This window comes from Ranitomeya imitator, chromosome 1, assembly GCF_032444005.1.
Source record: "Ranitomeya imitator isolate aRanImi1 chromosome 1, aRanImi1.pri, whole genome shotgun sequence".
Taxonomy (NCBI): domain Eukaryota; kingdom Metazoa; phylum Chordata; class Amphibia; order Anura; family Dendrobatidae; genus Ranitomeya; species Ranitomeya imitator.
In genome coordinates, this window is record NC_091282.1 from 281,031,806 (window position 1) to 281,048,504 (window position 16,699).

The 16,699-nt window shown below is 45.9% G+C and overlaps 1 protein-coding gene across 2 annotated transcripts in view; it reads left to right on the forward strand.

The window, feature by feature from the left end:
* Window positions 1-16,699, forward strand: part of LOC138669066 (E1A-binding protein p400-like) — a 242,603-nt gene that overhangs the window by 143,145 nt on the left and 82,759 nt on the right. For both annotated transcript variants that reach the window (XM_069756070.1, XM_069756071.1), the window contains 4 exons: window positions 288-484; window positions 572-683; window positions 12,168-12,311; window positions 12,402-12,551. In XM_069756070.1, the coding sequence (XP_069612171.1) occupies window positions 288-484; window positions 572-683; window positions 12,168-12,311; window positions 12,402-12,551 (603 nt within the window). The remainder of the gene's footprint in view (window positions 1-287; window positions 485-571; window positions 684-12,167; window positions 12,312-12,401; window positions 12,552-16,699) is intronic.

The window sequence follows — 16,699 nt, forward strand, 5'->3', positions numbered from 1 at the left end:
ATACTGACATACATTTCTATCTTTTACATATTCAGACTTTAGGAGAAATGTTTAAGTGGTTATACACATTGCGTAAATAATGACCGAATCTACAGATTTCTGTGGGATCAAGCAACTGTATAGTGTGTATGGTGGTCTCTTGACTCTTGTCCAATGACCGTTAAATTTGATTGACTGGAAAAACAGAAATCTCTTTCATATTATTGCATAAAACAAGAATATATAGAAAATAAACAATGATTGGGAGAATTTCTGCAACCAGAACTGTTGAGTATATTTTTTCACAGGATCTGATGAGGAGCTTTAATCAAGATTCCCGAATTTTCTGCATTTTAATATCAAGCCAAAGCCGATCTCTAGGCGTTCCCTATGTAGAAGCAGACACCGCGATCTTTTATGACAGTGACTTAAATCCAGTCATGGATTCTAGAGCACAAGCATGGTGTGATCAGATTGGCAGGATAAAGGATATCCACATATATCGGTAAGAGCTGTGCTTTGATAACCCTGCAAACTAAAATACCATACACATCGGTCTATCTATGTTAAGCGTAACTCTTGTTAAACTTAGGCTCGTAAGTGGAAACTCTGTGGAAGAGAAGCTGCTGAAGAATGGTACCAAGGACTTGATTCGAGAAGTTGCAGCTCAGGGAAATGATTTTTCTATGGCTTTTCTGACACAGGTACTTTTTAACATAATCTTGGAAAACACTGCTTACAGATATAGAGTTAATTTGCAGTCTAATGGGGTTACAGTGCTGCCCACCTTACTGAAAATGCAGCTACTGAGAGAAAATGAACTTATTTCCTCCCAGAAACTTTCAGTTATGGGGACGACAGGCATGGATTGGTTACAGTCACCACTCCCAGCATCACTCACTATACTGTGTATGTCGACTGTAAGCACGCCCCGTCACCGTTTGGCAACTCTCTATGCAGTGCATATGTGCTGAGCCATCTGTCAATCAAAGTGTCGGGCCGTGCTTACAGCTGCTGCTTACAGTATAGTGAGCAGAGCGGTGAATGTAACTGCTCAGTGCACTCCTCCATGACTGTAAGGCTACTTTCACACTAGCGTTAACTGCAATACGTTAAAATGCGTCGTTTTGCAGAAAAAACGCATCCAGCAAAATATTTTGCTGGATGCGTTTTTTCCCCATAGACTTGTATTGGCGACGCATTGCGACGGATTTGCATACGTCGGTATACGTCTTTCGACGGATGCGTCGAAATTAGGCGACACGTCGTCTGGAAAAACGTAGATTGCAACGTTTTTTGGCTCCGACAAAAAAACGTGTCTTGGCGCATCCATCGGCATGCGTCTTTGGCTACAATGAAAGTCTATGAGCGACGGATGCGTCGAGACACGTCATACGACGCAATGCAGTGCTGCAATACGTTTTTTTCTACTGAGCATGCTCAGAAACAGGATTTTTTTAGCTAATTGGCCAGACATCCCCAAATAGACGGATCCGTCGAAATGCTGTATGCGTTGCATACATTTTGCACTTTTTTGACGCATCCGTTTTTTCGGCAAAAAGACGTTTTTGTGACGGTTTGCAGTTAACGCTAGTGTGAAAGTAGCCTAAGCCGGCGGCTCCTGGAAGGAAATTAGTTCATTTTCACTCAGTAGCCACACTTTCAGCAAGGCGGCCATGAAGCATTGTAATGCTATTAATCTGGAGATTGATCTAATATCTCCAGGTAAATTGCTTTTTCCTAGGTGGTAGGTTAATTTTAAATTTGATGCAAACAGATTTGTAGACTTCATTATTTGACTGTTGGCTATTTGGAAGAAGAGAAGGGATTACACTCCCTGAAAGAAGTTATGTCGCTTATCCATGTTATGTAAATAAAAGCTTATAACCTGACGTTAAATTCATCCATTGGTTGTATACATTATTCTTTTGAAAGCTGAAACCCTCCAAAATGTGGTTTAGGTTAAGAAAATAAATTGGCATCAATGCAGAAATATTGATCAGTTAATGGACACAGAATGGTCAGATTTTGGCAAGACAAAAGTTTGCCTGGTCATATAATGCACCCAATCCTAGTTTACATCCTCACCTGTGTTCAGTAAATGATCAGTTAATTAGTGTGTGTATAAAAAGAAACCCAGCACCCCAGAACTTTACTTGAACTGCAACTTGAACTCTGACAACATGCCAAAAATCCACCCTGCGACCAAAGCCTGGATTATCAAGAGGCTGAAGACCAGATTCACTGCAGAGGTGGCTGGTACCTTTAATGTTGACAAGCCCAGATCCGGCAGACGCCGCAAGACAACTGCTCAAGAGGAACATTTGTTGGTTAGAAAATCCAAAGCAAGCCCCTCATCCACTGCAGCAGAGCTCAACAGGCCTGGTCACCTCAAGTCCCTGTGTCAACTCGAACAGTTTGTAGGATTCTGTCTCGAAATGACCTCCATGGTCGAATCAGTGCCTAGAAGCCAGCACTAAACAAAAGGCAAATAAAAAACCGTGTGGCATCTGCAAAGTCCCACAACCTGCTAACAGATGGATGCTGGAAAAGTGGCAGAAGGTGGATTTCTCTGATGAATCTTCAGTAGATTTACACCACAGCTGCTGCAAATACTGCAGGAGATCTACTGGAGCCCGTATAGATCCAAAATACACCCAGAAAACAGTTAAATTTGGTGGTGGAAAGATCATGGTCTGGGGTTACAATCAGTATGGGGGTGTGCGAAACATTTGCAAGGTGGAAGGCAATATCAATAGCCTAAAATATCAAGAAGTATTAGCTACCTCTTATATGCCAAATCATAAAAGGGGTCAAATTTTGCAGCAGGATGGTGCTCCATCTCTACCACAAAGTTCCTCCAGGCAAAAAAGATCAAGGTGCTCAAGGACTGGCCAGCCCAGTCACCAGACATGAACATCATTGAGCATGTTTGGGGTAGGATGAAAGAGGAAGCTTGGAAGACAAAACCAAAGAATCTAGATGAGGCATGTAAGACTGCATTCTTTGCTATTCCTGATGACTTAATTAATAAATTGTATGAATCATTGTTGAATCGCATGGATTCAGTCCTTCAAGCTCATGGAAGTCACACAAAATATTAAATATGACTCTAATAGCACCACAACGTCATTCACCAATGTTATGCACCATATATTTGTATTTTAAGTTAATTATTTGTTTAAATATTGCAATACTTTCTGTGGGCAACAAAACTTTTGTTTTGCCAAAATCTGACCATTCTGTGTCCATTAACTGATCAATATTTCTGCATTGATGCCAATTTATTTTCTTAACTTAAACCACATTTTGGAGGGTTTCAGCTTTGAAAAGAATAATTTATACAACTAATGGATGAATTTAACATCAGGTTATAAGCTTTTATTTACATAACATGGATAAGCGACATAACTTCTGTCAGGGAGTGTAGTCTGTACTTCTCTGCTTTATGAAATGATGAGATATCATGTAGGATCGATTTCTTTATCGCCTCTCATTGGGGGACACAGGAACCATGGGTGTATGCTGCTGCCACTAGGAGGCTGACACTATGCAAATAAAAAAAGTTAGCTCCTCCTCTGCAGTGTACACCCCACCGACTGGCATTATACTCTTCAGTTTAGCTTAGTGTCAGTAGGAGGTGGACACGGGTCTTTCATTAGACCCTTATCTACCTCAATGTGCGTCGTTTCTTTTCAGGTTTCCGGAGGGATACAGGGTGAGCAGTCACACCTGTAGTCCCACAATGCGGACTATGAGTACGGCGTGTACTGCCACCCCGTATCCTCATAGATCCCTCTCCAGGACCAAGAGCCTAGCACACAAGCGTGCTTAGAAGTCCGGTCCTGGCTCCGTCCCCCACCCACTCGCCTTCCAGAGCCTGTCGGTTGGAGGAGACGAGGACGTCCGTCTCCAGCTCCACGGACGTCTAATACTTTCTACGCTTTAAGGTTAGTACCGGACGGCGTGGGATTTTAGGTGAGTATTTTTTTCCCCTAATCAGCTCTCCCACGGCGCCTTACAAGCGGATTCCTTCCTTTCCTGCGGTTGCATCTTTACTGTGCGGTGCGGTGCCTTACAGGCAGCCGCGCTGCTATTTCTGCGGCCGCACTTCTATTACTGCGGGCACTTTTCCTGGCATATCGTTTGCCCTGATGTCCGGCAGCTTCCCCTCGGTGGCCGCACTTTTACAGGCAGTCACACTGCCTTGTCTGCGGCCGCACCCTTTCACCCTGCGGCGCGGCTATCTGGGGGGGCCGTACCTTTTAGGAGCCTGCTCGCGGCCCGCCGTTCTCTCCAGCGGCCGCCGCCGCCTTCTAATATAGACCCCGGCGGCAGCGCTCCCCTTTCTATGCGGCGGCTGCCGTGCATCTTAGCCGGGCAGCGCCCGCCCCGCTGTTTACCTCCAGCGGCCGCCGGCTTCTAATCTAGGCCCCGGCTTTTCCGGGGCCTGCTTCCGGCGTCGGCGGCAGCGCTCCCCTTTCCATGCGGCAGCTGCCGCGCCTCTTAGCCGGGCTGTGCCCGCACCGCTGATTACTTTCGGCGGTCGCCGGCTTATAATTTAGGCCCCGGCGCTTCCCGGGGCCTACCTCCGGTGCCGCGCTCCGCCCACTTCCGTTTTAATCGGGCGGGCTTTCTCCCGCCCGACAATCTGTCCGGCGCTATCTCAGCTGACTCCTCCCCTTCCTCTACGCCGCTGCTCGGCATCTGGATTTTAACTCATCGCGCTCCGCACCTTCCTGAGCGCACATCATGCCCGTCCTTCCAGCGGTCACCATCTGCGCGAATTGCAGCAGGGGCTCGTCTTCTCTCCGGAGATCCACCGCAGCTGGACAGCTTCCTCTACCTGGTATCCGTTTTCTCATCTGCCGTGAGTATCTGCACTGCAGACTGACACCCCCCTCTGCTCCGCTGTCCCCTAACTCTCTGGCTTTTCTTCAGATCTCCGCTCTGTCAGGCCTGCAGCAACACAATTATTCCTACCGTCCGAGAGTGATATGCCTCATCTCTGTCACAATCGGTGGCCGATCTAACACGGGTGTCTCAAATTTTGGTGTCCGTGCTGGATTGATTACCTCTGCAGACCCCCGCAGTAGCCAGCGGGTCACAGGAGCCTCCGTCCGAGCCCTTCTTGATAAGCCACAAAAGGTCCAGACAGGAACGTCGGTCTGAGTCCTCTTCTCGCTCCATCTCGCCACACGGTTCTCCTCTGCGTTAGGCGTTGTCCTCCCCTGAGTCAGGCAAGGCGTTCTCTGGGAAGGTGCCCTTTCTTATGCGCCCTCGGATGATATTTCGGAGCTGGATTCTAACCAAATCGCCACTATGAGGGATATGGTTCAGAATCATTGGAGCTATAAACCAAACCTGTGGCATCAAGGATCCCTCTACGGAACCCGCAGATCAGGCGGTTTCGTTTAGACGGGCTAAACCACCTTCCAAGTTTTTTGCTCCTCATCCTGAATTCGAGAAAATCATGAACAGAGAAAGAGCAAACCCGACCAGTCGTTTTCAGAGTGGAAAACGCCTTGGTGTTTTGTATCCTTTTTCTCCAGAACCTACCGCCAATTGGACGGTCTCGGTGGATCCCCCGGTTTCCAGGGTGTTCACAAACACGGTGCCTCCACTGTCCGGCGGAGCATCTCTGAAGGATTCTAACGACAGAGTTATAGAATCCTTCGCGAAATCTGCCTTGGAAGCGGCTTCAGCGGCTCTATGTCCAGCTTTTGCTTCCACTTGGGCCTCAAAATCCATCTCAAAATGGGCCAAGGATCTACGGCGAGGTATCCTGGACGGGGCGCCTCCCGCGCAATTAGCGGAACTTGCCAACCAGATTTCCCACGCCGGTGAATACCTGGTCTCCGCCTCCCTGGATGTCGCGTCTTGTGCGGCTCAGGCTTCCAGCAATGCCGTTGCCATCCGCCGGACTGTTTGGCTCAAGGCCTGGCAGGCGGACTTGTCTTCCAAAAGTCCCTCACTAGTCTGCCCTTCCAGGGCTCTCGTCTCTTTGGTTCCCAGCTGGACCAAATCATTAAGGACGCCACCGGGGGTACAAGTTCTCTTCTCCCCCAGGCTAAGCCTCGTCGCCCTCCTCCTAGATGGCACTTTTGCTCTTTTCGGCCTTTTCGTCGCTTTGCTGCGTCAAGCTCCCATTCCCAGCAGCAACAGAGGCCACAGGCACGTCAAGAGAAGAATGCGGTGGCCTTTAGGCCCACTCCGTCCTGGCGTCCTCGCTACTCCCAGGGTAGATCCTCCAGACCCAGGACTGGAAGATCCACCTCCGCATGACTCTTGGCAAGACTCCAGCCCAACTCCCAGGTTGGGCGGCCGTCTTCTCCTTTTCAGGGACGTCTGGTTTTCCGCAGTAGAGAACGCAGGGGTCATTGAAGTTGTATCCTCGGGATACAAGATAGAGTTCACCTCCCGACCCAGGGATCGTTTCTTCCAATCCCGTCCTCCAAGAGATCCCGCTCTAGTTCCGGGCTTCTTCGCAGCCATCGCTTCTCTGCTCAAATCCAGGGTAATCGTTCCCGTCCCAGAGAAAGAACGGTTCACGGGTTTCTACTCGAACCTTTTTGTGGTACCGAAAAAAGACGGCAAGGTTCGCCCCATTCTGGACCTCAAATTGCTGAACAGGAGAGTTCGCCTGAGACACTTCAAGATGGAATCCCTTCGTTCGATAATTGCTTCCATGGAGGCCCAGGAATTTCTAGGCTCAATAGATATCCAGGACGCCTACCTCCATGTCCCGATATTTCCCGGACATCACCGTCTCCTGCGCTTCGCAGTGCAACGAGAACACTTTCAATTCGTCGCCCTGCCGTTCGGTCTCGCAACAGCGCCAAGGGTGTTCACGAAGATCATGGCGGCGCTGATGGCCATCTTGAGAGTCAGAGGCTTGGTCCTATGTCCATACCTCGACGACATCCTCCTCAAGGCTCCGTCCTTTGCTCAGGCTCACGAAAGCCTGTCTATTGTTCTCGACACCTTAGCCCGTTTCGGGTGGCTGGTCAACTGGAAGAAGTCCTGCCTTATTCCTTCTCAGCGCATCATCTTTCTGGGCATGCTTTTCGACACTCGTCAGACCAGAGTCTTCCTTCCCAAAGACAAGAGATCCACTCTTTGTCGGGACATACGCTTGCTCCAGGGTCCTCGGCCTCCCTCCCTCCGATCGGCCATGAAGGTTCTGGGGAGGATGGTAGCTACATTGGAAGCGATTTCTTCGCCCAATTTCATTCGCGACCTTTTCAGCAAGCCATTCTGTCTCAGTGGGACAGGTCTGTCTTCTCCCTGGATCGGCCAAACAGACTCTTTTCTCGGGTCAAGCGGTCCCTCAACTGGTGGCTGACGTCACCTCTCATCTCCCAGGGCAGGTCCTTCCTTCCAGTTCACTGGCAGGTGGTGACAACGGACGCCAGCCTGTTCGGCTGGGGTGCAGTTTTTCGCCACCTGACGGTTCAGGGCCGTTGGTCGTCGCAGGAGTCATCTCTGCCAATCAATGTCCTCGAAATTCGGGCCATCTTTCTGTCCCTCCGCCACTGGGAAAGGATCCTCAGTGGCCTTCCAGTCCGGATCCAGACGGACAACGCCACGGCTGTGGCATATGTCAACCATCAGGGGGGGACCCGGAGCTCCTTGGCCCTTGCCGAGGTATCCAAGATCCTCCTCTGGGCAGAGGCAACGGTTCCGGTGATATCCGCGGTGCATATCCCCGGCGTGGACAACTGGGCCGCCGACTTCCTCAGCCGCAAGGGCCTCGCGGCAGGGGAATGGTCCTTGCATCCGGAGGTCTTCCATCAGATTGGTCTTTGATGGGGCACTCCGGACGTGGATCTCACGGCGTCTCGAATCAACAGGAAGGTTCCGCAGTTCGTCTCCAGGTCCTGTGATCCTCTCGCAGTGGGCGTCGATGCTCTGGCCATTCCTTGGTCTCAGTTCGAGCTGCCCTACCTGTTCCCACCCCTTCCATTTCTTCCCAAACGGTTGAAGATCAAAGCGGAAGGGGTGTCGGTCATCCTGATCGCCCCGGATTGGCCCAGGAGAGCTTGGTTCGCGGAGCTCGTCAACCTTCTCGCGGACACTCCCTGGCGCCTTCCAGACAGGCTCGATCTGCTGTCCCAGGGTCCGATCTGCCACCCGAATTCTCGGTCGCTCAGTTTAACGGCGTGGCTGTTGAGACCGCGGTTCTAAGAGCGTCCGGCCTTTCAGTCCGGGTGATTCACACCATGATTTAGGCTCGGAAGCCTTCGTCTTCCAGGATCTACTACCGTACCTGGAAGGCTTACTTCCGTTGGTGCGAATCCAACCGCGTTCCGCCTATGGTTTTTTCCCTGCCTTCTCTTTTGGCCTTCCTTCAGGCAGGACTGGATTCGGGCCTGGCTCTTAGCTCTCTAAAGGGCCAGGTTTCTGCGCTTGCCATCCGCTTTCAGAAGAACTTGGCCTCTCGGCCACAGGTTAAGACCTTCTTTCCAGGAGTAGCCCACGCTGTCCCGCCGTACAGAGCCCTTGTGGACGCAGAGGACTTAAACCTGGTACTGGACGTTCTGAGGGTTTCCCCCTTTGAACCTCTTAGGGAGATTCCTCTATCGGTTTTATCTTGGAAGGTGCCCTTTCTTGTGGCCATCACGTCTATTCACGGCGTTTCCGAGCTGGCGGCCCTGTCTTGCCGTCCTCCGTTTTTGGTCATTCGCCAGGACAAGGTGGTCTTCCGGCCTCCACCTTCTTTTCTTCCTAAGGTGGTTTCCACCTTCCACCTCAACGAGGACATCGTTCTACCTTCCTTTTGTCCAGCTCCGACTCATCCTCTGGAGCGATCGTTGAACAAGCTGGACCTCGTCAGGGCAGTGAGGATCTATCTGGACAGAACGTCCACTTTCCGGAAGACGGATTCTTTTTTTTTTCGTCATTCCTGATGGCACGCGCAGAGGCCAACCGGCTTCTAAAGCGACTATTGCTCGCTGGATCAGAATGGCAAATTTGGAGGCTTACCGGGTCAAGAACAGAGTGCCCCCTCCTGGGATTAAGGCTCACTCTACCCGGGCAGTCGGCGCCTCCTGGGCGGTGCACCACAGGGCTTCCGCCCAACAGCTTTGCAAAGCGGCAACTTGGTGTTCCATCCACACGTTCGCCAAATTTTACAAGGGCCATACCTATGCTTCGGCGGACGCCGGCCTAGGCAGAAGGATCCTGCAGGCAGCAGGGGTGAGTCCTCTGGCCTGATGGAAGTCTGTTTTTCCCGCCCTAGGGACTGCTTTGGGACGTCCCATGGTTCCTGTGTCCCCCAATGAGAGGCGATAAAGAAAACAGGATTTTTGGTTGCTTACCGTAAAATCTGTTTCTTGGAGCCTCCATTGGGGGACACAGCTCCCTCCCAATGTTTCTCAATTTCTATGTTCTATGACTGTTCTCACGTTTACAGTTCTCAAGTTTCTGGTTATGGTTTTCAACCTTGTTATTTATCTCCTACTGCTTTCTCACTAACTGAAGAGTATAATGCCAGTCGGTGGGGTGTACACTGCAGAGGAGGAGCTAACTTTTTTTATTTGCATAGTGTCAGCCTCCTAGTGGCAGCAGCATACACCCATGGTTCCTGTGTCCCCCAATGGAGGCTCCAAGAAACAGATTTTACGGTAAGCAACCAAAAATCCTGTTTTTGGTGAGGTATCGTCTTGGACCTGACTCTCTCAATTTTTTTTGACTGGTAATCTAAAATGTGATCTACTTTTTCCCTGCGCTGCTAACTACAGAACTACAGATAAACTTGGCACACACTTAGTGGGATGCGGTGAAAATTTAATAAAGAGAGTACATACAGCAGACGTTTCGGTCAAACATAGACCTTCATCAATGTACTAAAACAACAAAATAATATGTATAACAAAATCAAAATAAAGTATTTACAATATGAGCCCATAGGTGGGTCAAAGGTAGGCGGGTTAAAGGCATGTAGATAGCAGTATATGGTTATAAACAGAAGCATAATATTCATATGAAAGATAACCAAAAATGGTCCAAGCATCATAGTCAGTCCTAGCATGAAGGTAAGGAGTGTGCTCTTAACCGAGTGAAGTCACTGGACGTATTATTACTGTTAGTGAGACCGACGTGCCACAATACAAGTAAATGGACAGTTACCTACCCTCTTACAAATCATACATCGTATTGGGTCACTATAGTAATGGTGGTAAGCAAGCGGAAACCTATAGTGGCATAAAGAAGGAATAATGCAGAAACCCCTACATAATATTGGCCAATATGGAACCTCCGAGTGAGTAGTGAGAAATAAGCGTAACATACCAAACTTGCTGAAGAAGATAGAGAATGAGGCCTGAAAACGGCACTATGGGGTAAAACAATAGCCATGGTACATAAGAAGGCAAAGTGTATGTACGCGGTGGTGCCGCTCCAATCTCCCCTTCATTTCTAAACTTCTGGAACGCTTGGTCCATTCCCATCTACTCCACAATCTCTCAGATCACTCTTCTTGACCCTCTACAATCTACATTCCACTGAAACCCCCCTCACTAAAGCCTCTATCGATCTATTAACGGCTGAATCCAATGTACGCTGCTCCCTACTAATTCTCCTGGATCTCTCTGCTGTATTTGACACTGTGAATCAACAGCTCCTCCTCACTTTTCTCCACTCTATTGGGCTCAAGGGTACTTCTCTTCCTTGGTTCTCTTCCTATCTCTCTGACCACTTCTTCACTATATCTTTTGCTGGCCCCTCTTCCTGTTTCCCTTACTGTCGTGCTTCCTCAAGGTTCAGTTCTAGATCCCATCTTCTCTCTACATACTGCCCCATAGTACAAACCATTAGTAGATTCGATTTTCAGTACCTTATCTATGCTGATGACACCCAATTATACACATCGGATCCTGACATCACCCCTGCGCTACTGCAAAATACCAGTGATTGTATTTGTGCTGTCTCTAACATATCCTCCCTCTATCTAAAACTGAATCTGTCAAAACTGAACTCCTTGTGGTTACTCCTCTACTAACATTCCCAAACCCAATATTGCCATTTCCGTGTGTGATTCGGCCATTACTCCCTGGCAGCACACCCACTGTTTTGGGGTCATATTTGACTCAGATCTCTCCTTCACTCCCTACATCTGATCACTGGCTCGCTCATGTCACAAACACCTCAAAAACATCTCTAGAATTCAACCTTTTTTACTTTTGACTCTGCAAAAACTCTTACTATTGCTGTTGTTCATTCTCGTCTGGACTGTTGCAACTCTGTACTATTAGGTCTCCTTTTTACCAAATTCTCCCCTCTCCAATCCATCTGGAATGCATTAGCCAGGATCATATTCCTCTCTAACCGCTACACCGATGCCTCTACCCTGTGCCAGTCATTGCACTGGTTACCCATCCGCTACAGAGTTCAATATAAACTTATTATTCTCACCCACAAAGAGCTCCACACTTTTACACGACAATACATTTCCTCCCTCATCTGTGTCGTATCACACTACCCGTACCCGCCGTTCCATTACTGACCTTAAGGCTAACATGCTCAATAATCTGAACCTCCCACTGCTGTTTCTAAGACTTTTTGCGAGCTGCGCCAATTCTCTCGAATGCACTACCCAAGACAATTCGATTAATTCCCAATACCCAGTTTTAAGCATGCCCTTCTTTAGACTGTCCTATCACCTCACTTATACAACTATTCCTGTTTTGCCTCTCCCAAATTTTCTTCCAAATTTGGTCCCGTCTAGCACCTGTTCACACACGCTCCATGCACTTAATAGCCCTCTGTGGCTGTAGTTTTACACAAATAGCTGGTGACAGGTTCATGCAGCGTTATGTGAATACCGTATTTATTATATTGATGACCAGACCGTACAATACAAGCACTTTTTACCATCCCCCTTTCGGGTCTCCCTTATTTCCTCATAGATTTTAAGCTTGCGAGCAGAGCTCTCACTCCCCTTGGTATCTGTTGAATTATGTTTACTTGTCTCCTCTGTAATGTAAAGTGCTGCAGAATAAGCTGGCGCTATAGAAATAAAATGCTTATTATTATTATGCCTTTGTTGTAAAATCATTGTCTTTTTAAATACCCCAGAAGATGCTGATATTAGAAGTTCCTATTATGAACCCCAAATCTCATTCGTGGTGTACAGACATTGGTTTCTATTTGTGACAAAGATCACTAGATGTTTTCTTCTCTCCCAGCAAACCATTCATGAGCTATTTGAGCTTTATTCACCCCCGGAGGACTCAGGATTTGGAGTAAAGGCAGAGGAATTTGTAATGCTTTCCCAGGAGCCACCTCCAGCAGAGACAATAGCCACAAAATTTGCCAAACCATTTATAGAGGTTAGAAGAAATTGCATCGCTGTTTGCATTGCCCATGAGATGTGTTATTGGACCAATATAACATATTTGCTCTACCTGTTAAATTCTAAGGCTTTGAAGAGCATTGAACATGGACCTGAAATAGACATGGAGTTATCTGTGCCTGAGACAAGAAGCGAGCAAGACAATAAGGTGAAAGAAACAGGAAACCGTTCTGAAGACCCCTCCGAATTGAAGGAGCTGGCTGCTGTGGTGGAGCAGGTAAAACACATCATACATGATTATAAATATTGATTTTAGTAACTAACATAACATAGCCATAAAATTAGCAGCTTTTTGGGAATCCAGGTCCTTCACATTTTTTCTTCAGCCTTGGTTCATCTTTTCCATTACCAAAGCCATGAGATAGTAGTCGGCTGCAGTTCCATCATCCACTTTCTCCCCCACAACAACGTACTGTAAGCATGCATGCTCAGATAGGCTGGGAGTGCATGTATAATATAGAGGGATGGGAAAAACGTATCCCACATAAATCAAAGATGGGACAATAGGGCTGCCCCCACGCATGCTTTAGTACAAAATGATTCTGCCAATATATGAGACTAGAGCAATAAGGGGTATGTAGCCCACATGGGAGAAGCTACCTGACTGCCACACTCATAGTGCACAGTCCAAAAAAATGAAATATCAACCATTATATTTAAAAAATATAATAAAAATCTGTTTTTCTTTGAAATGTACTAGATTTGCAGCAGCTGTACATCGCTTACTGATAAACGTATGCATACTCTACATATACGTACAAATTTACACATACATAGACCTGGATATGCTTTCAGGTAATTGATGTATGAGGCAAAATTAGGACATTTTCTTTTACAATAATGTGAAAATCTGAAACCCTTTACTAGTAGAACACAGATTGTGAAACAAGAAAGCAATGGAAAAGCTGAGTTAAGAGAAAACAAAATGAGAATGTTCTGTATGATAAGGAATGATCCCTGGCTAATATAATGTAAGCGAAAACATGCGGGAATAAATATACAGTACATATATCAGACAAACATCAGATAAGACCAAAGAAAATTTGGTGAAAAAGAGCCCAATAGCCTGTAGCGTGAGAAAAAAAATATAAACCCCAAAAATCGTCAATTTTTGAAAATTGCAAAAATATAAGTAACCAAGTGTGTGTTCACAACAGGGAGAGGAGGAATAGTTACATAGTTACATAGTTATTAAGGTTGAAGGAAGACTATATGTCCATCTAGTTCAACCCATAGCCTAACCTAACATGCCCTAACATGTTGATCCAGAGGAAGGCAAAAAAAACCCCATGTGGCAAAGAGTAAGCTCCACATTGGGGAAAAAAATTCCTTCCCGACTCCACATACGGCAATCAGACTAGTTCCCTGGATCAACGCCCTATCAAGGAATCTAGTGTATATACCCTGTAACATTATACTTTTCCAAAAAGGTATCCAGTCCCCTCTTAAATTTAAGTAATGAATCACTCATTACAACATCATACGGCAGAGAGTTCCATAGTCTCACTGCTCTTACAGTAAAGAATCCGCGTCTGTTATTATGCTTAAACCTTTTTTCCTCCAAACGCAGAGGATGCCCCCTTGTCCTGTTTCAGGTCTATGAATAAAAAGATCATCAAAAAGGTCTTTGTACTGTCCCCTCATATATTTATATATTAAAATAAGATCACCCCTTAGTCTTCGTTTTTCCAAACTAAATAGCCCCAAGTGTAATAACCTATCTTGGTATTGCAGACCCCCCAGTCCTCTAATAACCTTGGTCGCTCTTCTCTGCACCCGCTCCAGTTCAGCTATGTCTTTCTTATACACCGGAGACCAGAACTGTGCACAGTATTCTAAGTGTGGTCGAACTAGTGACTTGTATAGAGGTAAAATTATATTCTCCTCATGAGCATCTATGCCTCTTTTAATGCATCCCATTATTTTATTTGCCTTTATAGCAGCTGCCTGACACTGGCCCCTGAATATGAGTTTGTCATCCACCTATACACCCAGGTCTTTTTCATTGACGGTTTTGCCCAGAGTTTTAGAATTAAGCACATAATTATACATCTTATTACTTCTACCCAAGTGCATGACCTTACATTTATCCCCATTAAAGCTCATTTGCCATTTATCAGCCCAAGCTTCTAGTTTACATAAATCATCCTGTAATATAAAATTGTCCTCATCTGTATTGATTACCCTGCAGAGTTTAGTGTCATCTGCAAATATTGAAATTCTACTCTGAATGCCCCCTACAAGGTCATTAATAAATATGTTAAAAAGAAGAGGGCCCAATACGGACCCCTGTGGTACCCCACTGCTAACCGCTACCCAGTCCGAGTGTGCTCCATTAATAACCACCCTTTGGTTCCTATCCCTGAGCCAGCTCTCAACCCACTTGCACATATTTTCCCCTATCCCCATTATTCTCATTTTATGTATCAACCTTTTGTGTGGCACCGTATCAAAAGCTTTTGAAAAGTCCATATACACTACATCCACTGGGTTCCCTTGGTCCAATCCAGAACTTACCTCTTCATAGAAACTGATCAAATTAGTCTGACATGAACGGTCCCTAGTAAACCCGTGCTGATACTGGGTCATGAGGTTATTCCTCTTCAGATACTCCAGTATGGCGTCCCTTAGAATGCCCTCCAGGATTTTACCCACAGTAGAGGTTAAGCTTACTGGCCTATAATTTCCGAGTTCAGTTTTTGTCCCCTTTTTGAATATTGGCACCACATTTGCTATACGCCAGTCCTGTGGCACAGACCCTGTTATTATGGAGTCTTTAAAGATTAAAAATAATGGTCTATCAATAGCTGTACTTAATTCCTGCAGTACTCGAGGGTGTATCCCATCCGGGCCCGGAGATTTGTCAATTTTAGTGATTTTTAGACGCCGCCGCACTTCCTGCTGGGTTAAGCAGGTGACATTTAATTGGGAATTTTTATCACTAGACATTTTGTCTGCCATGGGATTTTCTTGTGTAAATACTGATGAAAAAAAGTCATTTAGCATATTGGCTTTTTCCTCATCCTCATCCACCATCTCACCCAGACTATTTTTAAGGGGGCCAACACTATCATTTTTTAGTTTCTTACTATTTATGTAGTTAAAGAATATTTTAGGATTATTTTTACTCTCTCTGGCAATGAGTCTCTCTGTCTCAATCTTTGCTGCCTTGATTTGCTTTTTACAGAATTTATTTAATTTTCTGTATTTATTTAATGCCTCCTCACTACCTACTTCCTTTAATTCTCTAAATGCTTTCTTTTTGTCACTTATTGCGCCCCTTACAGCTCTATTTAGCCATATTGGTTTCCTCCTATTTCTAGTATGTTTATTCCCATAAGGTATATACTGTGCACAGGTCCTATCCAGGATGCTAATAAACGTCTCCCATTTTCTTTGTGTATTTTTGTGTCTCAGGATATCGTCCCAGTTAATTGCACCAAGATCCTCTCTCATCCGTTGGAAATTTGCCCTCCTGAAGTTTAGTGTCCTTGTAACCCCTCTACTACACATCTTTTTAAAGGATACATGAAAACTTATTATTTTGTGATCGCTATTTCTCAAGTGACCCCCAACCCTTATATTTGATATGCGGTCTGGCCTGTTGGTTAACCCCTTTACCCCCAAGGGTGGTTTGCACGTTAATGACCAGGCCAATTTTTACAATTCTGACCACTGTCCCTTTATGAGGTTATAACTCCGAAACGCTTCAACGGATCCTGGTGATTCTGACATTGTTTTCTCGTGACATATTGTACTTCATGATAGTGGTAAAATTTCTTTGATAGTACCTGCGTTTATTTGTGAAAAAAACGGAAATTTGGCGAAAATTTTGAAAATTTCGCAATTTTCAAACTTTGAATTTTTATGCAATTAAATCACAGAGATATGTCACACAAAATACTTAATAAGTAACATTTCCCACATGTCTCCTTTACATCAGCATAATTTTGGAACCAATTTTTTTTTTTGTTAGGGAGTTATAAGGGTTAAAAGTTGACCAGCAATTTCTCATTTTTACAACACCATTTTTTTTTAGGGACCACGTCTCATTTGAAGTCATTTTGAGGGGTCTATATGATAGAAAATGCCCAAGTGTGACACCATTCTAAAAACTGCACCCCTCAAGGTGCTCAAAACCACATTCAAGAAGTTTATTAACCCTTCAGGTGTTTAATAGGAATTTTTGGAATGTTTAAATAAAAATGAACATTTAACTTTTTTACACAAAAAATTTACTTCAGCTCCAATTTGTTTTATTTTACCAAGGGTAACAGGAGAAATTGGACCCAAAAAGTTGTTGTCCAATTTGTCCTGAGTACGCTGATACCCCATATGTGGCAGTAAACCACTGTTTGGGCGCAT